Source organism: Podarcis vaucheri, assembly GCF_965113315.1.
Source record: "Podarcis vaucheri genome assembly, chromosome: 1".
Lineage (NCBI taxonomy): Eukaryota > Metazoa > Chordata > Lepidosauria > Squamata > Lacertidae > Podarcis > Podarcis vaucheri.
Window position 1 is genome coordinate 9,631,179 of NC_138759.1, and position 22,905 is coordinate 9,654,083.

Genomic DNA, 22,905 nt, shown 5'->3' on the forward strand with positions numbered 1-22,905 from the left:
GCTGTGGGCTGCTGTTCTCAGCCAACATTGGGATATACCTCCTGTGAAAATTCCCAACCCTCTGCATATTTTCTAGCAATATTTAGTACGTTGACACCTTTAAAACATTATCCAGATGGTATTTGATACCCCATAAATTGGCATCTATAAAGTTTTATAATAAGTACGAAGCCTTTGGTAACACCACATACATTATTGTAACTAAGCCTAAGTACGTGCAACTGAAATAATGGCATATTCTTGCTGGATTAGCCTTGTCTCCATTTCCCTCCCCTTCCTACAATGCCAGCCTTGTGTCAGCATCTAACTGTAGTCTCTTTGGGGCAGGGACCTGACAGTTCATTCCTTCTAGCGCATCATGCACGTGAGTGGAAAAATATTAAGAAAGAAAGAATATTGATCCATGTAGAGATGAAGGATATAGCTTTCCAAATACTGACAATGGTTGTAAAGGATCTGAACTGGCTTCCAGTACATTTTTAGCACAATTCAAAGTGTTGGTGCTGACCTTTAAAACCCTAAATGGCCTCGGTTCAGTATACCTGAAGGAGCGTCTCCACCTCCATCGTTCAGCCCTGATACTGAGGTCCAGCTCCGAGGGCCTTCTGGCGCTTCCCCCATTGCGAGAAGTGAGGTTACAGGGAAGCAGGCAGAGGGCCTTCTCGGTAGTGGCACCCAACCTGTGGAACACCCTCCCATGAGATGTCAAAGAGATAAACAATTATACGACCTTCTGAAGACCTCTGAATGCAGCCTTGTGTTGGGAGGTTTTTCATGTTTGGTGTTTTATTATGCTTTAACAGTGGTACCTCGGGTTACAGATGCTTCAGGTTACAGACTCCGCTAACCCAGAAGTAGTACCTCGGGTTAAGAACTTTGCTTCAGGATGAGAACAGAAATGGTGCGGCGGCAGCGGGAGGTCCCATTAGCTAAAGTGGTGCTTCAGGTTAAGAACAGTTTCAGGTTAAGAACGGACCTCCGGAACGAATTAAGTTCTTAGAATCATAGAATCATAGAGTTGGAAGAGACCACAAGGGCCATCGAGTCCAACCCCCTGCCAAGCAGGAAACACCATCAGAGCACTCCTGACATATGGTTGTAAAGCCTCTGCTTAAAGACTTCCAAAGAAGGAGACTCCACCACACTCCTTGGCAGCAAATTCCACTGTCGAACAGCTCTTACTGTCAGGAAGTTCTTCCTAATGTTTAGGTGGAATCTTCTTTCTTGTAGTTTGGATCCATTGTTCCGTGTCCGCTTCTCTGGAGCAGCAGAAAACAACCTTTCTCCCTCCTCTATGTGACATCCTTTTAAATATTTGAACATGGCTATCATATCACCCCTTAACCTCCTCTTCTCCAGGCTAAACATGCCCAGCTCCCTTAGCTGTTCCTCATAAGGCATCGTTTCCAGGCCTTTGACCATTTTGGTTGCCCTCCTCTGGACACGTTCCAGTTTGTCAGTGTCCTTCTTGAACTGTGGTGCCCAGAACTGGACACAGTACTCCAGGTGAGGTCTGACCAGAGCAGAATACAGTGGCACTATTACTTCCCTTGATCTAGATGCTATACTCCTATTGATGCAGCCCAGGTACCACTGTATCTTTATTGGAAGCCACCTGGGGCAGCCAGGCAGATGGGTGGGGTACAAATAAAACAACAACAACAATCCATATTTCTAGCTCAGAGTTGTTTTCCAGATCATCTGTTCATCCTGTTACATGCAATGGGTTTTTACACCCATTGTGTGAGCCTAGCAGCTATAAAGGAGATGAACCACCTGCCTAGAGAATTTGGATTTAGATATTAATGCCGAATGGTGGGGGGATATTTTTTTCCATCCTGACATCCGCATGCCCTTGCAGGGCCCATGTGCCACTGGTGAGTGGGGCCAGAGGCAAAAAGTGGGTGGGGCAAGGGGTGAGAATTTGACCTTTGGACAGAAGGCTGCATTCCAGCTACAGAAGTGCCAGAGGTCTACATCTGTCTGTCCAGGCAAACAAGGGGCAATCTCACGGTGCAAAGGGCACATTCCAGCAACGCAAAAACACTTGAAGCGGGCATGGGGCTGGACTGCTGTGGGGTGTGCCCTGGGGAGGAGTCAGAGCCCCCAGGAAATTCTGAGGTCCAGATACAGAGGCCTCAGGGGGCGGCATTTGCTCTGCATCCCTGCATTTCACTTGGGTGAAGGGACATAGCTCTGTGGTAGAACATCTTCCTTGCTTGCAGAAGTTCATTTCCCATGGAGGGCTGAGTGAGTCTCTTTTCTCGAACCCTGGACAGCTGCTGCCAGTCAGAGTAGGCTACTTTGAGTTCGATGAACCAATGGCCTGACAGCTTCTTACGTTCCTACTCTCACAGCTAGTCCATTAGCAGATGCTGTTAAAACTATTTTGTGACAAATGAATGCAGTATTTTAGCTGTATATATCTGTTATGTGGGGGCAGTGTTGATTTGTTTTGTTCTTGTTTCTATTATTATTATTATGATTAATAATAATATTTTTTTATTTATACCCCACCCTCCCCAGCCAGGGCCGGGCTCAGGGCGGCTAACACCGAATATAAATAACAATAAAATGTAATGGAAAAAAAGAAAAAAAGAAAAAAGCAATTAAAATACGGCTTAAAATACAGCTTAAAATGTATTTTATTTTGCATTTTTATGCTGTGAACCTCCCTGTGATCTTCAGATGAATATACTAAATAGCTAGCTAGCTAGCTAGCTAGATGGATAGATAGGAGGGAGGAGGGTTTTCATCTATAACTTATATTTCAAAATCCCTCAACTCCTGACCTTCATTAAAACAAACTATAAAATGTGCATCAGGAAGCTTGGTGATTTGAGGTTCCCTCCATACATGAAACTCCTGTGACTCTTTTCTGGGGGGGAAATGTGTTTCATCTATTTTCTCTCCTCTGATTTTTATGCTGTCTTTGTGTTTTGGAGAGGTCCCATGTGTATGTTTGTTTGTGCGTCTGTTTGTCTGTCTGTGGGTAATTACCATTGCCAGGGTAACAGTGGAAGGAAAAATACAGCAGGCGTCAGATCTGTGAAATTGTGAAGTAGCCAATGCTTTTTCCATCTGGCACTTGCTTGTACTTAAAAAGCAGAACAACAGCAACAAACTTGAATGAATTGTGAGGGGCAGGAGCCTGAGTTACGCTGCGAGGCCAGAATCCCTCTTTGCCTGGGAATTAAAAGGGTAGGGATGGCATTGCACATTTCAGCTTGACACTTGTTTGTTTTCACAGGCTGCAGAAGATGGGGAGGGTTAGAGGTTAAAATAATACTGAACGGGGTCTTCCTCATCTATCGGTTTTACTCTCCTCTTCCTGGGTGTTATTGGAAGCAGCCTGAGCAGAATGCGGGGTTTGGGGGAGGTAAACTGATTCGGGGCTGGTATACATGTGCTATCTAAGATTCATAGAACTGTAGAGTTGGAAGATACCCAAGGGTCATGTAGTCTAACCCCATGAAAAGCAGGAATCCTTCCCACAGCCGTCTCAGGTTGGGCTCGAACCACCAACCCTTTGGTTAACAGCCAGACGCGCTGACCAGTTGCGCCACCATTCCACACCTCGTCCTCCCAAGTGTCAGGCCAGATCATATCCTTGCTGCCATTATCCTCCCATGTTAAGTTTGAATCTTCGTTTACACGCCATGTGGAAAATATAAGTCCTATAAGTCCTATGCAAGCAGTCTCGTAATAAACCTTTGGATGGTTTCGCAGTTCCCAGAGTTGCAAAGAATGGACAGTGTACAGTAAATGAAGCAGACCATGATAAGACATGAAACACTCCCCTGCAAATCCCCAACAACAACCCTTTATACTTGTTGTCTATGTTCTTAGAATTTTTTCCATGTACCATTTGGAGTCTGTCAGTTTCCCGTGTGCAAACATTACAGCATCCAGAGGGAATGAGAAATGCTTACCTGTGACCACAGAATCAAATGCTAGGCCTGATAGGCTAAAACAAAGCAAAGGCAGATTTGAGGCCTGCAGAGACATCCTGCTGTCTTGATGGACAGGCCAAACCTGCCCGTGCTAAAGTTAAATTCCTCCTTTCTCCTTTCTCCTGCCTCTATTCCTATTTCTCCTTTCTCCTGCCTCTGTCCTAGCTTCCTGTCAACTCACAGAGTCAGGGATGCAATATTGAAACTGTGCTTTCATGAAGACCCACCAACCTTCAAGTTCAGGGAAAGCCAACATACTTAGAGTATACTGTTGTTGTTTAGTCATGTCCGACTCTTCGTGACCCCATGGACCAGAGCACGCCAGGCACTCCTGTCTTCCACTGCCTCCCGCAGTTTGGTCAAACTCATGCTGGTAGCTTCGAGAACACTATCCAACCATCTCGTCCTCTGTCGTCCCTTCTCCTTGTGCCCTCCATCTTTCCCAACATCAGGGTCTTTTCCAGGGAGTCTTCTCTTCTCATGAGGTGGCCAAAGTACTGGAATCTCAGCTTCACGATCTGTCCTTCCAGTGAGCACTCAGGGCTGATTTCCTTAAGAATGGAGAGGTTTGATCTTCTTGCAGTTCATGGGACTCTCAAGAGTCTCCTCCAGCACCATAATTCAAAAGCATCAGTTCTTTGGCGATCAGTCTTCTTTATAGTCCAGCTCTCACTTCTATACATCACTACTGGGAAAACCATAGCTTTAACTATACGGACCTTTGTTGGCAAGGTGATGTCTCTGCTTTTTTAGATGCTGTCTAGGTTTGTCATTGCTTTTCTCCCAAGAAGCAGGCATCTTTTAATTTCGTGGCTGCTGTCAATGAGCCCCTTAGAGTATACTAGCATTTAGCATTGTTGATTACTGGTGGGTTCCCTCTCCTTGCTGCCCAGCCAGCCAGCTTTAACGAAGGGGACATGTGCCGCTGTCTGAATGGGCAATCCCTGTTGTAAATTCTAGAGTTCTTTCAGTGAGCAGGAGGAATCAGAGCAATATAATCTGCTCTCCTGCCAAAGGAGCTGGCCTCTGGTGGCGAGAAATTCAAATGACAGTGAACTCGTATGCAGTAGTACCATTCCATCACCAGCCTTCACCTTCCTCTGGTCCCTGTCAACTCCATAGCCTCTGATGTTACAGATCCAGTGCCTCTCAAAGTATGAGGTTGGTCTCCTTAAGGAGATGTGGGAACCACCAAAGGTCATCTTAAAAGCTGACCCAGTACAAGAAGCCATTGTGATATATTGGACAAGATTGGTGGCTGGCAAATGCCAAGTGAGGTGTGAATTCTCTGGACATGATGCTAAAAACATAGGTTAGCGTTTCAGGAATGAGCTGCAGTGAATCCTGGGCTTGCATGCTCTCCTCTCCCTCCTGTTCTAGCATAGCTGTGATGCAAAGATTGGAAGCTATTCCTAGTGTCCTAAATTTCCTGCAGCTTGCTGTGTTATTTGAACCAAGACAACCTGTGGTTAATCCTGACTACAGTTCGTTTAAACAAACCAACTTCAAACCATAGTTTATGAAGCAGGCATGTTTCAACTAACCATGGTTAAGATTAACCATAGTTTATGATACAGACGATATGGGAATTTTAAATGAGTCCTTATTGTTTCTTAAAGGCAGTTAGCTTGCAAATGTGCCATCTGAAGTTAACCTATTATGTCTCTGTGTTCCTCCTTTTCAGTTATGAAACAAATGGGAATTTGCCGAACGAATTAATTGTTACTCCATTGTAAAAGCCCATCCTGAAAACCATTATGCATGGTAGCTTAAAAAGCCCTGCAGAGATTAATTAAAAGTAGCTTCCCCTTCTTAATTAGGGCTCTCAGGAAATAATTGATTACAAATTGCAACAGCCTTGCCGCACGATGTTTGCTTGATATTGCTAATGATAAGTTTTTACCTAATTAGTTCACCATTGACATTGGGAAGCAGCTGCACTCAGTTACAGTAAATCTGACATTAGTAAATCTTATTTTCCGCCCCTCCCCTTCCAGAAGAATTATCCTTACCAAACCATTATTCCCATACTGTTGAAATCCTAGGGAAGAATGCCAAGTTAGAAGCAGGAAATGGATCATATAATAGCTAGCATGTGCTGGATGTGATGTTTTCAGTCCAGCGTTGTTCTAAGGGTCAACATTACCTTCGTTGTACCAAAGCCCTAAAATGTAACAGTCTTCTACATCCTGGTGTAACTTCCCAACAGGGTCAGCATATTTCATTGGGACCTGTTCCAAAGATCGAGGAAGTGCTCTATGAATATCAGCCATTGCATGTGGAGACCTACGGACCGCCAGTTCCAGATATTGAAGTGTTGGGGAAATTTGGGTAAGTTTTTCATTATTTATTTATTTTAACCAACGTCACTGTCAGTGAAATGGTATTCAGGCAGGAAACTTGTCACCTTATCCCCCAAATAAAGGGAGGTGGGGGGGGGAGTGAAAGCAAAACAGACCTTAATGAAATACTAGACTTCCTGCCCAAATCAATGTTTTGTTTGGGTGGCCGAATATATATATATATTTTTGGTTTTGTTTCTCTCTTGCTCTCTTTCTGCTTTTCTGGTCTTTTATAGATCAGCTGAGAATTCGGCTGGATCGCATTCATGTTTTCAAGGTTGCCGTTGGCAGCTAAGGAGAAGTAGCTGTTCATTTTCAGTTGCACAGCATTAAAGAGCAAAACCCCTACAAAAATGGGGGGGGGGCGGCGCCTTGATTTGTCCAGCCGTAGGAGGCCAGGAAAAATAACAGGGCTGGCCCTTTGCCATGAGAGGGGTTAGATCTGGCTCTCTGGTCCAAAGCTCAGTGGTGTGCTCCATCCATCAGAAGAGCATCCATTGTCCAAACTCCATTTGAGCCTGGATTGGGAGTACTGGCTCGCCTCCCCGTGCAATTTGTGAGATAGTTCCAACTGCATGAAAGGTCTTTCCCATGGCTTCACAAATGAAAGGCCCTTTTGCAGATTTTTTGTCCCCCTCTCCTAATACCAGCACCCAGGGCACACTCAGCTCTATTTCTCCTTTACATCTGCAGGTGAGTTACAGATAGGTAGCCGTGTTGGTCTGCCATAGTCAAAATAAAAAATTCCTTCCTGTAGCACCTTAAAGACCAACTAAGTTAGTTCTTGGTATAAGCTTTCGTGTGCATGCACACTTCTTCAGATATGAAGAAGATCTGAAGAAGTGTGCATGCACACGAAAGCTTATACCAAGAACTAACTTAGTTGGTCTTTAAGGTGCTACAGGAAGGAATTTTTTATTTTATCTGCAGGTGAGGCAGTGGAAGTGCTGGACTAATAATAATAATAATAATAATAATAATAATAATATAAAAAATATTATTTATACCCCGCCCATCTGGCTGGGTTTCCCCAGCCACTCTGGGCAGCTTCCAACAAAATATTAAAACACAGTGGTCTGTTAAACATTAACAGCTTCCCTAAACACGGCTGCCTTCAGATGTCTTCTAAAAGTCTGGTAGTTGTTGTTCTCTTTGACATCTGGTGGGTGCCACTACCGAGAAGGCCCTCTGCCTGGTTCCCTGTAACTTGGGTTCTCGTAGCGAGGGAACCGCCAGAAGGCCCTCAGCGCTGGACCTCAGTGTCTGGGCTGAACGATGGGGGTGGAGACGCTCCTTCAGGTACACTGGACCGAGGCCATTTAGGGCTTTCAAGGTCAGCACCAACACTTTAAATTGTGCTCGGAAACATACTGGGAGCCAATGTAGATCTTTCAAGACCGGTGTTATGTGGTCTCGGCAGCCACCCCCAGTCACCAGTCTAGCTGCCGCATTCTGGATTAGTTGCAGTTTCCAGGTCACCTTCAAAGGTTAGTGTCTTGCCTCAGTTATGGACTGGATGAGAGCCAACAAACTGAAGCTCAATCCAGATATGACTGAGGCACTGTTAGTGGGTGGTTCCCTAGACCAGATGGGTGGGAGATCGCCTGTTCTTGATGCGGTTATGCTTCCTCTGAAAGGGCATAGAATCATAGAATCATAGAGTTGGAAGAGACCACAAGGGCCATCGAGTCCAACCCCCTGCCAAGCAGGAAACACCATCAGAACACTCCTGACATATGGTTGTCAAGCCTCTGCTTAAAGACCTCCAAAGAAGGAGACTCCACCACACTCCTTGGCAGCAAATTCCACTGTCAAACAGCTCTTACTGTCAGGAAGTTCTTCCTAATGTTTAGGTGGAATCTTCTTTCTTGTAGTTTGGATCCATTGCTCCGTGTCCGCTTCTCTGGAGCAGCAGAAAACAACCTTTCTCCCTCCTCTATGTGACATCCTTTTATAGGCAGGCTCGCAGCTTGGAGGCACGCCTGGATCCTTTGCTGTCGCTCGAGGCTCAGGTGGCCTCAGTGGCCCAGAATTCCTTCCATCAGCTTTGGCTGGTGGTCCAGCTATGCCCCTATCTGGACAGGGATGGCCTACCCCTTGTCTGTGCTGTGTTAACCTCAGGGTTAGGTTACTGCAATGTGTTATACGGTTCGGAAACTTCAGTTGGTGCAGAATTCAGCGGATGGGTTACTCACTGGAGCAAGAAGGTTTGAGCATATTACACCAATCCTGGTCCGACTGCACTACCAATTAGTTTCTGGGCCCAATTCCAAGTGCTGGTTTTGACCTATAAAGGACCGCAATACCTCAAGGACCTCCTCTTTCCATATGAACCTGCTTGGACCCTGAAATCATCTTCTGAGGCCCTCCTTCATGTGCCTCCACCCTTGAGAGGTCCAGCGGGTGGCAACATGAGAACAGGGCCTTCTCTGCTGTGGCTCCCCATCTGTGGAATACTCTCCCCAGGGAAGTTCGCCTGGCGCCTTCATTATACACCTTTAGGTGCCAGGCAAAAACGTTCCTTTTAAGGGATGTTTTTAATGTTTGGTGATTTATTGTATTTTAAATATTTTGTTGGAAGCTGCCCAGAGTGGCTGGCAAAACCTAGCCAGATGGGTGGGGTTTTAATAATAATAAAATAATAACAATAACAATCAGGCCTTTGGTTGACCGGATTGGCATCCCACATCCTATACTCTTTTAAAATGTGGCTCTTTTTTTTGGGGGGGGTGTTGTTATTGGGTCATTGTTCTTATTTTGATTTTATATATTGTAATCTTTTCTGTGAACCACCTTGAGACCTCTGGGTATAGGGTGGTGTATAAATTCAAAAAACAAAACAAAACAAATAAATGACGCTGAATGTTGGAAGGTTCAGAACAGAGGAAAGGAGGTTCTTCCCTTGGCAAGGTAAAACTTTGCAACTTGCTCTTGCAAGAGAGAAGTGACGGCTGCCAATTTGGAGGACTTTAACAGGAAACTAAAAGATTCTCCTAAAGATTTCAGAATAAGGCATCGCAAAGGAAGGTCAAGTATAGAATCAGCATAATTAGCAAGGGAATAAAATGCTATCCTAAACACAGAATGTATCCGTGGTTGATCATATTCAGCAACCAGGTTCAAAAATGCACAGCCATTACCTTACAGGAAATTGGGTGGATTGAGGGCGATGCTGCTTTCCGTCATTCTCATTTTGCCCCAGGATACTTTTGGGCCCCCACATTATAAGTATTGGTTGTGGCGGGTGGGAGAGCAGGCTTCCTTATGGCCCTGGTGCTTGGAGAGTAGGTGGCAGAAGGCCGTTCTCAAACGTGTGCCTGTTGGGATACTGCCAGGGAGATAAAGTCCATCATGGCCCCAAGCCGTCTGCCGGACGATCCATCGATCTCCCGTAGGCACGCAGTATCAGCAATTAGCGACATGAGTTTCTAGAAACAAGCTTGCCACATTCTAGAGCTCATGCACACTCTATCAGCAGATAATTTACAGCAGAAGTTGCACGCAGGAGAGCATTATTTACAAGTTTTATTCAGCGTTGATCAGAACAAAGAAAGACATGACTGCCTGCGTCAGTGTCTCCAGCACAGAGAGAAAACGAAAGCAATAGAAACATAAACATCCTGTGAACAGGAAATACGCAGACTCTGTGACTCACAGCCTGCTCCCTTTTAAGGTGGAACGGAAATATCCTAACAGTGCCAGCCCTGACACCAGCAGATGTCTCATTGACAGTGCTGTTCGTCAAGGGCTTCAGAGTCTGTGGACAACAGTTTCACGACCAGTTTATAGCAGAAACTGGGGGGGGGGGGGCAAAATAGCAATCCTTTACCTTAATCCAGGGCCTGGCCTCATCCATCCTCTGGTCCCAGTAGCCTTTGTCCTTCAAGGTGATGAGCTAAGACTAAATGTGGATCCTTTCATATGCAACAAAGCAGTTCAGGAGATCTGTTCCTCACTCTTTGCTTCTTTGGGTAGGAAAGGCGGGATATAAAGGTAACAGATAAGTATTGTAAATAATCACTAAATTGGTGAAGGAATTAACCTATGATGTCATTGTGTAGGGTTTGCTTTGGTTTCTTGAGGGTCTGCCCCAACTGTTTTATTTGAGGAGCCCTTTACATTTTGGGTTTCACATCTTCTCACTATCTGGTGTATCAGGTTATTAGAGGCAAATGTTAATTAGCTTTCCCAGCCCTGGCGCAGCCTGATCTTGCAAACGCCACCTGTTAGCAGAACAGCTGCTTGGGCCTCCAAAGCCCTGGGATTTCGAATGACGAGTTGCAATGTGTGGTGGTAAGGAATGGGCCTCTCATTCTGCATCAGGAATCTCTCAGCTCTTGGCATTTCGTGTTTTCCACTAGAGTTTTGAGAACCGGCTTTCAGCAGCCAAACATGAAACAGCCTCCCTGTGTCATGCTTGCTGGCACACGGCCTGAAGTCATCATGTGACAATCGCTGTTTGTTAAATGTCCTTGCTCTTGCCTAAAAGCGGCACATGTAGCAAATACCGTATTTTCCGTTCTATAGGATGCACCAGACGATAAGACGCACTTAGTTGGGGGGGGGGGAGGAAAACAAGAAAAAAAATATTTGGAATCCCAGAAGCCAGATTAGCAAGAGGGATCTGGCTTCTGGGATACCGTGTGGCTGTTCTGGCTTCTGGGATGAAGGCTCCCCCTGCCCGAAGAGGCTGCGTGTGGCTAAGGCAGAAGCCAGGACAGGCACGTCACTGAAGGGGCACCGCGCAGCTCTACCTCTCTGCACAGCGCCATTCACTCCATAAGACGCACTCACATTTCCCTTTATAGGAGAAAAAAAGTGTGTCTTATGGAGTGCGTCTTACGGTAACTAACATGGGTAAGAGACTATGAGCCAAAAGGCACACCCTGATGATTTTGCTAGCTGTTGTGGGTATCTGCATCAGGACCTCAAGACCCTAGGTGAGGAGACGGGGAGCCATCGTGAGACACCCCACATGCCGCTGGACTGCAGCTCTCATCATTTCTGATGATTTGCCCTGTTGGCGGGGTTAGTTGGAGTTGGCATCCAGTGCCACCTGGAAGGCGCAGTGTTAGAAACTCAGCTATATAAACTGGGCGCCAAGTGGCTCTTTAATCCAAGGTTCCAGTCGCCAAAATGGAATGCCTGGTTGCCATTTTGGGGCAAGACAGCTCTGAAGTCTTGTGTTTTATATGATGGACTGTCGGTGATTGATTTTCATTAAACATCTGGCTAGTTCAGATGACGACCTTGAGCTAGCTTTCTCCCGATTGAAGTTCAGGGTGTTTGAGAACCAGGACATTTGCAGGGAAAACAAAATCCTTGTTTACAAAGTTGTAGTACTACCAACCTTACTGTACTCTTGTGAAACATGGACCATTTATAAACACCGTCTCCAACTCCTTGAAAGATTCCATCAACAGTGTCTCCAAAATTTGTACACATCACTTGGGAAGACAGGTGAACTAATGCTAGTGTACTGGAAGAAGCAAAGATCACCAGTGTTGAAGCAATGATTCTTCAACATCAACTTTGTTGGACTGGTCATGTTGTTCGGATGCCTATTTTATCGTCTTCCAAAGCAACTACTCTACTCCGAACTTAAATATGGAAAACATAATGCTGGTGGTCAATAAAAGAGGTTTAAAGGCTCTCTCAAGGCAAATCTAAAAAAAGTAGTGTAAACACAGACAACTGGGAAACACTGGCCTGTGAGTGCTCCAGTTGGAGAACAGCCTTTACCAAAGGTGTCATGGGCTTTGAAGATGCTTGAACTCAGGACGAAAGGGAGAAATGCGCTAAGAGGAAAACAGGTGTGGCGAATCCACACCGTGATCAACTCCCGCCCAGAAACTGATGTCCCCACTGTGGAAGGACGTGTGGATCCAGAATTGGCCTCCACAGTCACTTAAGGACTCACTGTTAAGACCTTGTTCATGGAAGACAATCTTACTCAGCTATGAGTGATCCCCAAAGAAAGGAGAGAAGAAGGTGAAGAGCTTTGAGAACTTAAAGAAGAAAAGTCACCTGATCCAGGGACAGTCCATATATATTGATTGGCCTATTCTGACCTCTTTTTCTGAATGGTGACAGACCATTCATAATGTAGGGATAGTCTTCACAATTGTGAGTAGGGCAGTGGGGTGTGGTAAGTGAAGACAAGCAACAACAATTCACTATAATGTTGTTCACTGCTCCTGCTCAGGCTGCACAGAAAAAGCATTTTGGTCCCTGAAATTCATTCTGATTGTGCAAATAAAATACAACAAACAGAATTCTACAAGAAGTGTGTGAAAACAGTTAAGATCCAAGGATCCCTAGCATGAACCTCCAGGTGGTGGAGATGTCAAGTGCCCTCCTGGCACCTGCACTTGGTCGCAAGTGGCCGATAGCCAGGTGCAAGATGTGCCTGGTGTCCATCTAATTTCGAACACTCGGAAAGCGTCATATTGGCTGTTCTTGCTCCAGAGCTTCGTTCATTCTATTTATATCCTGCTCTTTTTCCCAAGAGCTCAAAGGAGTCTACATGGTCCTCTCTTCTCTTGTCCCTGCCCCACCCCCGCTTGCCAATTTTATCCTTGAAACAACCCTATGAGGTAGGTCAGGCTGAGAAACTGTGACTGGCCCAAGGTCATCAAGGGGGTGGGTTTATTGATTTGAGTGTGTGTGTATGTGTGTTGTTCTCGTTTTTATTGTGCATTTTGAGTTTTTATCTTGTACAGTGGTACCTCTGATTGTGAACGGGATCCGTTCCGGAGGCCCATTTGCAACATGAAAAGAGCGCAACCCGCAGGTTGCGATTTGCCACTTATGCGCATGCGCGTGATGTCATTTTTCGCTTCTGCGCATGCGCGCGGGGCGAAACCTGGAAGTAACCCTTTCCGGTACTTTCGGGTTGCCGCGGGACGTATCCTGAAGGAACGTAACATGAAGTGGACGTAACATGAGGCATGGCTGTATTTTTGTGTTGCGAACTGTCTTGAGATATTACAGATGAAGGCCAGCATAGAAAATGAATGAATGAATGAATGGGTGACTTGGGATTTGAACCCCGGTCTCCCAGGTCCCAGTCCAGGACTCTAACCACTACACTACAACACTGGCTCCATCACCCATGGCCCCGTAGCTAAGGCCCTAAGAGTTCTGTTCCTCCCCACCTGGCTATTCAGTGAAAGGTACAGTGATTTTGCTGATAAGGCTGCAGCAAGTCCGCTGTGAAAGGATATTAGACAGGCAGAAATATATTTTTGAAAGACCCATCTCACGAAATGCCCTGAAAGTAATAAACAATGTCTCCAAAAATCAATAGAAAATGCTACCAGAAGTAATTTTTTTCCGAAAGCTACAGGACAAAAGTAATACGCTGCACTGGCAGCAAAAAGGGGTGGGTGGGAGGGGGGGGACCCAGAGGGTGGGGGGGAGGGAGTCCTTTGCTCCTGAGACTTGAAGAAGCTGAGGTCCGCACATCTCTTTGGGAAACTGGCTAGTAAGCAATAAATTGTAGTAATCAAGTTGCAATATTATTTTAGGAATGTGAAGTTTTTGCTGTAGCCGATGACTAACAGTGATATTTGTTTAAAAAGGGGGGAAAGAACTAACATCAAAGTGAAATGGCGCCAGTCTTGATGTTCTAATGCAGTGGTTTTCAAGCCAAGGTTCCAAAGGAATCCTGGGGTTCCATGGAGACGTGTCAAGGATTCCTCAATGAGAGGGTCAGTAGCGTTGAACAGACTTTCCTGGCTGCTCAGGACTGCTACCCCAGCCAAGCTGTTCACCCCTGCGTTGCACAGCCATGGGGGACTACCCCATGGGTTCACTCGGTTCATGCAAGGTGACAATGAGGCCCAGCGCACTTGTGTTCCCTTCAACGTGCCCCAGAATCTGTGGGTGGGCAGGTGGCAGATGCACACAGGTGTGTCTCTCCCTGTGTGTAGAGGCACAGTTGTGCCAGATGTGCACAGGTTTCTTGGCAGAATAGTTGCTATGGAAGGGATTTCCTGAAGCTAGAGAATGTAGAAACTTGCAGATCTTGTGCGTGGACAAGATGATGATGATGCTAATAATAATAATAATAATAATAAATAATAATAATACAAAATTTTCTTTATACCCCACCCTCCCCAGCCAGAGCTGGGCTCAGGGCGGCTAACACCAGTAAAATTACAGTAAAAACATAATAGGGGAAAAAACCCCAATTTAAAATACAGGTTAAAATGCAATTTAAAATGCAGCCTCATTTTAAAAGTAGTCCATAAAAAGATGGCAGGGCAAAGGCGAGAAAGGGAAAAGTTTAGTATTAAATGGGTACAAGTAAGACCTCCAATAAAACATTGCTTGTTCAGGGTTCCAAGCAGGTAACCACACCCTATTCCAGAATACTCTATTCCACTTCCTGCCCTCCTGTTCCGTCCACCCTCCTCCTTGACAGCCATCATTTAGTGCCCGCTGAGTGTGCTTAGTCCTGATTGAATGTTTTTTGCCCTCTTAATCCCACCCCCCAAAAAATTGTTTATAGGCACATGCACACACTCTTCTGAAAACCTCCCTCTTGTGTGTGAATAGTCTTCTTTTAGTCAAATAAATTTGTGTAGCCAAAACATTTGCTTACCACATTTTATGAACAGGGTAGCGGTGTTGATGACGGAAGACTTCTGTTGCTTTCTTGTTTGTGCCTTACTTGGAAAGAGGAACAAAATCATTTCAACACGTTGCCTATGCTTTTTGTGAAATACAGCAGAATATTTTCTATTGTGGGATAAAAAGAAGGATTGCAAGATCCATGCGACTCCCAAGTGGCACCGCTCTCTCTCTCTCTGGCACTGCCAATTATACTAATTTGCTCCAGACGAGATGGAAACACAAGTTAATGTTTTGCCAATGAGGGCTGAGTTTTCCCAGTGCTAAGTGCTGAATGAGGTTCCCAAGACTGCTCTGTTGGCAGCTGAGATTTTCCTATGCTACTAACGTAAGCTTATCCTTTTTATGTATTTAGATAAATATTCCCGTCCGTTCCCCGCTCCACTCTTGAGTAGCCATCTGGCGCTCTTTTGGAATCCAAAGTTTGTGTTGGGTGGTTCTGTTGACTCTTCCATCTCAGAGTGGATCAATATGCCTAGCATTTTACAAAGTAGGATCTCAGCCATGCTGGGGCTTCCACCCTTGCTCTGCCATTTAGTTACACTCTGCTTTTTACCTTCTGAAGCACCTTCTTAGCCAAATGAGATTAAGACTACTGTAGCCCAGTAACAACAATGAAAAACGGAGAGATAGAACAACAACAAACTGTTAATATTTTACAGTGGTGCCTCGCAAGACAAAAATAATCCGTTCTGTGATTCTCTTTGTCTAGCGGTTTTTTCGTCTTGCGAAGCAAGCCCATTGAAGGATTAGCGGATTAGCGCTATTAGCGGCTTTTAGCGGCTTATCTGCTGATCGGATCAGCTGATAAGCGGCTTAGAGGCTTAGAAAAGGGGGGGGGGAAACAGCAGGAACTCGCAAGACATTGTCGTCTTGCGAAGCAAGCCCATAGGAAATTCGTTTTGCGAAGCACCTCCAAAACGGAAAACTCTTTCGTCTAGCAAGTTTTCCGTCTTGCGAGGCATTCGTCTTGCGGGGCACCTCTGTATTGTAAACTGCCTAGAGGATACGGCAGGGATGGAGAACTGGATCCAGATATCAGATAGGATCCTGGTGTCCTCCAAGCCCACAGGCCACTTTGTCAAACACGTGACGTCATATGAAATGCTCCTTTGCCCACACGGGTTGATTTCAAGTTGCACAGCTAAAGGAAGTATTTCCTTGTGCTGCTTGCTGTAAGCACTGATCAGCGCTGACAAGGAACAATCAGGAACATGCTTCAAGGCACTCAGTTGTTCCTTTGTAGCTGTGTCTTTACCTGCCCCACCCCTGACAGCTCATACAATGTCAGGTGTGGGGCACGTGGGTGTGGTTTGGGGGAAATGGCCTTGTGGGCCAAACTGGGGACCCTGCGGGGCCTAATTTGTCTCATGAGCTCCAGATTTTATCTACATCACTGAGCTATTGTGATAGGCATCTGACATGCTTAATGAATCGCAATAAAGCAAAAACAACTGAGCAGAGAAGCATCAGTATCAAATGGGAAGTGACTTTAGGCCAACAATTATTATTATTATTATTATTATTAGTAATAATAATAAAAATATAAAAAAATAAAAAAATAATGTTTTATTTATACCCCGCCCTTCCCGGTTCAAAAACCGGCCTCAGGGCGGCTAACAACAAATATAAAACACTTAATTGTAAAAGCAGAATAAAATACAATATCAAAACATGAATAACAATAAAATTCAAAATTCAGAAATCAATTTAGGGGAAATAAGCATTAGGTAATCCCCAGGGCTAGCTGGCTGAATTGGTCCTATTTGGGCCAGCGAGGAGGCCAGGGGAGACTTAGCTGTGGGGTCTCAGAGTGAGTGATCTTCATAAAAGGGGGGGGGGAGAGAATGGAAATAAAAGATCAGGCTGAATTCAGATTAAAGGCCAGGTGGAATAACTCTGTCTTACAGGCCCGACGGAAGGAGGTTAAATCCTGCAGGGCCCTAGTCTCATGGGACAGAGCATTCCAGCAGGTCGGAGCCATCACTGAAAAGGCCCTGGCCCTGGTAGAGGATAGTCTGATTTTCTTAGGGCCTGGGACCTCTAAACTATGGTTATTCATGGACCTTAAGGTCCTCTGCAGGGCATACCAGGAGAGGCGGTCTCGTAAATACGAGGGCCCTAAGCTGCTATGGGCTTTAAAGGTCAAGACCAGCACCTTGAACCTGACCCTATACTCCACTGGGAGCCAGTGCAACCGGTATAGCACTGGGTGAATATGCTCCCATGGCAGGGACCCTGTGAGGAGCCTCTCTGCAGCATTCTGCCCCCGCTGGAGTTTGTGGGACAGTTTCAAGGGCAGCCCCGCGTAGAGCTAGTTACAGTAGTCAAAAGCCGGTTGGAAGAATACTGTTTCCATCTTGAATCAAAATAGCATCAAAGGAGGGACTGAACAGAGAGTGGCACAGCCACTCTCCCAGAGTTCGAATGACACAGCCGTTGCAGACCAGCTAGTCTTCCATCAGTGGCGAAACATAGAGCAGGACCTCACCCAAAGAACATGGTGATCAGCGGGTTCATTTCAGAGAAGGTCCTTCAAGTATCCAGGTCCTAAACTGTTCTCCAGACTCATTCTCCTCCAGTTTTGGACTACAATTCCTATCAGCCCCAGCCAGGGACTCCCAAAGTATCTTGAAGATAGCACGTTTGAGAAGGCTGGTTTAGGGCTTTGAAGGTGGTGTGGTAGATCAACCATTTGAATTTTGGTTCAGAAACTATTCTAAGCCTATGTAACTCCTTTAAAAGTGGAGGTCATAGCATGCGCTGCTTCTTTACTGCCATGTTTTGCACCACCTTTTCAAAGGAACCTCCACGAATTCAGCTTGGATGTGGCTAGGACTGTGTCTGTTGTGATGTTCTTCTGGCTTTTATCTGCCTGCTGCAATTTATATGCAGTGTTGGGTTTTCTTCTTGATTGTACTTTTTGTGGTTTTATTGGAAGCAACGCTGAGAGCCATGATTGAAGACTGGCCAATAAATAAACAAGCAAGGCATGAGTGACGGGCCAAATCAGTCTTCTCCTTGCAGCTGTCGTACTAGCTTAAGCCGAGCAAAAGCACTCCTAGCCACAGCTGCTACCCGAGGATCCGAGCTGAAATGGAAATCAGGAGCCTTTCCAGGCTGAAATGCAAGGCTGGGGGACCTGTGGCCCAACAGATGCTGTTGGACTATGGTTCACACCATCCCATACCATTTCCCATGCTGGTTGGGGCTATGGGAGTTGTAGTCCAACCAATGGTGTTTCCTGCTTGGCAGGGGGTTGGACTCGATGGCCCTTGTGGTCTCTTCCAACTCTAGGATTCTATGATTCTATGATTCTATGATTCTATGGCTTCAAGTTGGAAGAAGAGAGATTCTGAGTAAACACCAGGAAACACATCTGGCAGAAAGAGCTGTTTGAGAGCGGAACGGTCTCCCTTGGGAGTTTGTGGACTCTCCTCCCTTGGAGGTTTTGAAGCAGAGGTCATAGAATCATAGAATCATAGAGTTGGAAGAGACCACAAGGGCCATCGAGTCCAACCCCCTGCCAAGCAGGAAACACCATCAGAGCACTCCTGACATATGGTTGTCAAGCCTCTGCTTAAAGACCTCCAAAGAAGGAGACTCCACCACACTCCTTGGCAGCAAATTCCACTGTCGAACAGCTCTTACTGTCAGGAAGTTCTTCCTAATGTTTAGGTGGAATCTTCTTTCTTGTAGTTTGGATCCATTGCTCCGTGTCTGCTTCTCTGGAGCAGCAGAAAACAACCTTTCTCCCTCCTCTATGTGACATCCTTTTATATATTTGAACATGGCTATCATATTACCCCTTAACCTCCTTGGTCGGACGGCCATCTGTCAGGGATGCTTTAACTGAGATTCCTGCGTTGCAGCGGATTGGACTAGATGACCCTTGGAGTCCCTTCCAACTATGTTGTTGTTGTTTAGTCGTGTCCGACTCTTCATGACCCCATGGACCAGATCACTCCAGGCACTCCTGTCTTCCACTGTCTCCCGCAGTTTGGTCAAACTCATGCTGGTAGCTTCGAGTACACTATCCAACCATCTCGTCCTCTGTCGTCCCCTTCTCCTTGTGCCCTCCATCTTTCCCAACATCAGGGTCTTTTCCAGGGAGTCTTCTCTTCTCATGAGGTGGCCAAAGTCTTGGAGCCTCAGCTTCAGGATCTGTCCTTCCAGTGAGCTCTCAGGGCTGATTTCCTTAAGAATGGATAGGCTTGATCTTCTTGCAGTCCATGGGACTCTCATTCTATGATCATCAGGAGGACCTCAAGATCTCCAGCCAGTGGCATCATGAGAGTGGTGCAAAAGGCAGAATTTGGGACCCGGAGCTTTCTCTGAATTAGTATGACTTGCTACTCCACGGTTGAACAAATGGTTCACACCATGAGATCAGCTCAATGAAACTGCCTCCTCCTTCTCCTCATTGTCCTACCTCTACACTGCACGTGGGAAGAGAATGTGAAAAATATGTTTAATTCACTTTCCATATGCATAGCGCTATGGAAGAGCAAGCATTGGAATGATTCAATAGGCATCAACAAATAACAGTGAAATTGTCCCAGGCCAGCAATGGAGAGAGAATCAGGCGCAGAAGCTGGGCTAATGCACACATTGGGAACGAGGTGCAGATACACATCTGGCGGGAGATGTGCAACCACCTCACAGTCCCTTGCCCCTTTGAACAGACTGGAGGGGCCTTCTGATGGGTTTGTGGACTCCTCTCCAGGGACACCCAGCATTGCCGAAAAGATGAGTTCCGCACGGCAGGAGCTGGATCGCAACTCCTGTTTTCTAGGAACGGGTTTATTTGGCCTTTGTGAATGTTTGGAGTGACCCCGCTTTGATGGTGAGGTGGTGGCTTGGAACCAACGCGAGCCTGTTTTCTTTCCAAATAACGAGGGAAGCAGATAGCGGAGGCTTGGCCAGCTGAACGGCAACCAAGGACAGCAACGTGGCCTCCTGCAGGAAGCCAGGAGCTGTTTGGAGAAGTTGGGACGTTTCTGGCAAGAGGTCTTCTGGGCTTTTCAAATGGCACCCTGCAGTATATGGAGCTTTCTCCCCTTTTCTCTTCAAGGAGCACTTCTGTCAAGGTCGTTAACGGAATATGTTAGGAGCGGGCTGCTTATGAAACAGAATTTTTCTCCTTCCTGTCCGCCCACCTGTGGGCCTAGTGTGGGTTCTGTAGCTGTTAACGGCCCCGGGAGGATGATAAAACCCAAGAATATGGAAAATGTATAAAGGAAGGGGGGGGGGAAGGAAGCCTACACCAGACCGTGCAGTTACTTATATTCCAAGTTGGCTTCAGCTGCGCATGTTACCACTAAATTAACCTCAAAAGCCTGGACCTGACAGGAGAATGTCCCCAGTAATTGTTTTTGTTGGCGTTCGGCTTCAGAATTAACTCATTGATCTCACATGAGCCGGTGTGCTCTGAATGCTTCTCCAGTAATATGTGCTTTCCCCGACCCTTCACTTTTTTTAAAAAAAAAAGCAATCATGGAAAAAAACGTTTCTGCTCTGAGCAGTTGTCAAACAAGCTTCTTTCATTGACAATCAGACACAGGGCAGCTGAAGGGGATTGTTTAGTCTAGAGTAAATACTCCAGAGATTACAAGGTCACTGTAGGAAATGTAATTATACCATTTTATTCTGGAATAGTCTCTGGGTTTTTGTGTATGTTGTAGGAGGGTAGCAAGGCCAACTGAATGCTTGGCCTTAGTGTTTTGCTGAAGTTCCGGACAGCCACTTTTCAATGGCCAAAAGTGTTGGAAATTCAGGGCAAGACAGGAATGGGTTTATGGTACATTGGGTAGGATGGCGCTGAAAAGCTAGTGGCTTTCAAAGCATCTTCCAAGGCATTTTGATGGCTCCTTCGAAATTTTATGAAAAGATCATCATGGAATGGTGGTGCTATCAGGGCAGGACTTTGGGGCAGAAGTTCAGCTGCCACCCCTACAGAATGAGCAGGAGGGCCCCCCAATGCAACTGGGCTAAACATTATCATCTAAATTGGGGCAGGAAAACCAAGTCAATGTGCCCTTGTATTCACAGGTGAGCTTTTGACCCAGTGGATGCTCTGCTAACTGGAGGGGAAAGGAGGCGATTTTTGCCAATTTCCCTCTCCTCCCTGCATCTCCCGCCACCTCTTAAAACCACCCTTTGGGACAGGGTAGAGGTGGTTTGGGGGGGCATAGTGGGAAGAGTGAACCCCTTCCTCTTCCATTAACAAAGGTGTCGGCGGGAGCAAAAGCTTTTCCGTGAGCGCAAGGGCACCCGTTGGACTCCCCGCTAAGATGGCAAAAACGTTAGTCCACCTCCTGCAACCTTCCTTCTCCTGCACTTTGAGAAGCCCAGTTTGAGAGTCCTTTGGCAATAAAAGAATTTCCCAGTCTTCAAAAAGTTTCAGGTGTCCGTATCATTCAGACAGTAGCCTCCCTGTTGTAAGCTTTCCTTCCTTAGTGGCATGTTCAGAGGTAGTATTTTCTCTTTGGGAAGAGCTTTCTTACAAACGCAGCATGTTATGTTCTTTATGTTGGGGAGAGAGATGTCTCTGTTGCTCTGCCACACGGAGAGCTGGTTGACCAATAGATACACTTAGGCACCAGGCATAAAGCAGTCTTTCATTTAGCGCGATCGCAAGCCTGGAGATCTAAATTGTACTGTGTTTGTGCAAAGGGCAAAGTAGCTGGTTCCTTAATACAAAATCAAGGAGAAGAAACCTGCTGGATCAGCTCAATGGCTCATCTAGTTGTTGAGGATTCTGTTCCACCTTAAGGAACAGGCATGTGGAATTGTTGCATGTCACATGTCTGTTTACATTTCAGCACAGCTTGCTGGGTACTTCCGTTTTGTGTATAGCTTTTGCTTATGCTGTTTTGCTTTGGATACGAAGGAGATCAGACATGTCTCCCTTTGTCCTGATCTACGCTGAATAAACCTGCTTGTAAATATGCTCACACGGCCTCTCGTGCCGCTTCTGTTTGTGCAGCGTTTGCTCTGCTGCATAGCGTGCTCAGTCTTCTAAAGCCTGGGGCTGCAGATTTATGCTGCACCAAGGACCGGAGTTCGCCCGGCACACCGGCCAGTGAGCTGGAGCCAGCTGGGGGCCTGCCAATTGCCCCCGTTTCCTTAGGTGCTTGCCAACACTAGTCCCAACACCCCCCTGTTCTTACACTGGCCAGCCAGATATCTGTAGGAAGTCCTGAACCAGGACCTGATTGCAACATCTCTCCACTTCTAAATCCCAACAAGTCACAATCAGATGAAGAACATAGTTGCCAATGGCTAGTAGCCATTGATCGCCTTACCCTCTATGAATTTGCCCATTCCTCTTTTAAAGCAAAAAAAGAAAAAAGAAAAAAAGAGGAAGAAAAAGCAGAGACAACACCTTGCCAACAAAGGTCCGTATAGTTAAAGCTATGGTTTTCCCAGTAGTGATGTATGGAAGTGAGAGCTGAACCATAAAGAAGGCTGATTGCCAAAGAATTGATGCTTTTGAATTATGGTGCTGGAGGAGACTCTTGAGAGTCCCATGGACTGCAAGAAGATCAAACCTCTCCATTCTTAAGGAAATCATTCCTGAGTGCTCACTGGAAGGACAGATCGTGAAGCTGAGACTCCAATACTTTGGCCACCTCATGAGAAGAGAAGACTCCCTGGAAAAGACCTTGAAGTTGGGAAAGATGGAGGGCACAAGGAGAAGGGAACGACAGAGGACGAGATGGTTGGACAGTGTTCTCGAAGCTACCAGCATGAGTTTGACCAAACTGCGGGAGGCAGTGGAAGACAGGAGTGCCTGGAGTGCTCTGGTCCATGGGGTCACAAAGAGTTGGACACGACTAAACGACTAAACAACAACAAATTGGTGGCCACCACTGTTTCTTATGAGAGTGAGTTTCCTATTTTAACCTTGTCTCTCTTGAATGTTCCAACATTTGAGCATCATTGGACGCCTCCAACTTCTAGCATTATGA

At 46.0% G+C, this 22,905-nt stretch overlaps 1 protein-coding gene and 1 long non-coding RNA gene across 2 annotated transcripts in view; one reads left to right on the forward strand and one right to left on the reverse strand.

Moving 5' to 3' along the window:
- LOC309531217 overlaps positions 1–993 on the reverse strand; it is a 140,558-nt gene extending 139,565 nt beyond the window's left edge. The window contains exon 1 of the long non-coding RNA XR_014219144.1: positions 810–993. This is a non-coding gene — a long non-coding RNA (uncharacterized lncRNA). The remainder of the gene's footprint in view (positions 1–809) is intronic.
- The window catches only part of MNAT1 (MNAT1 component of CDK activating kinase), a 150,396-nt gene that overhangs the window by 93,302 nt on the left and 34,189 nt on the right, over positions 1–22,905 (forward strand). Inside the window, exon 7 of the mRNA XM_082219427.1 lies at positions 6,163–6,284. Within this exon, the coding sequence (XP_082075553.1) occupies positions 6,163–6,284 (122 nt within the window). The remainder of the gene's footprint in view (positions 1–6,162; positions 6,285–22,905) is intronic.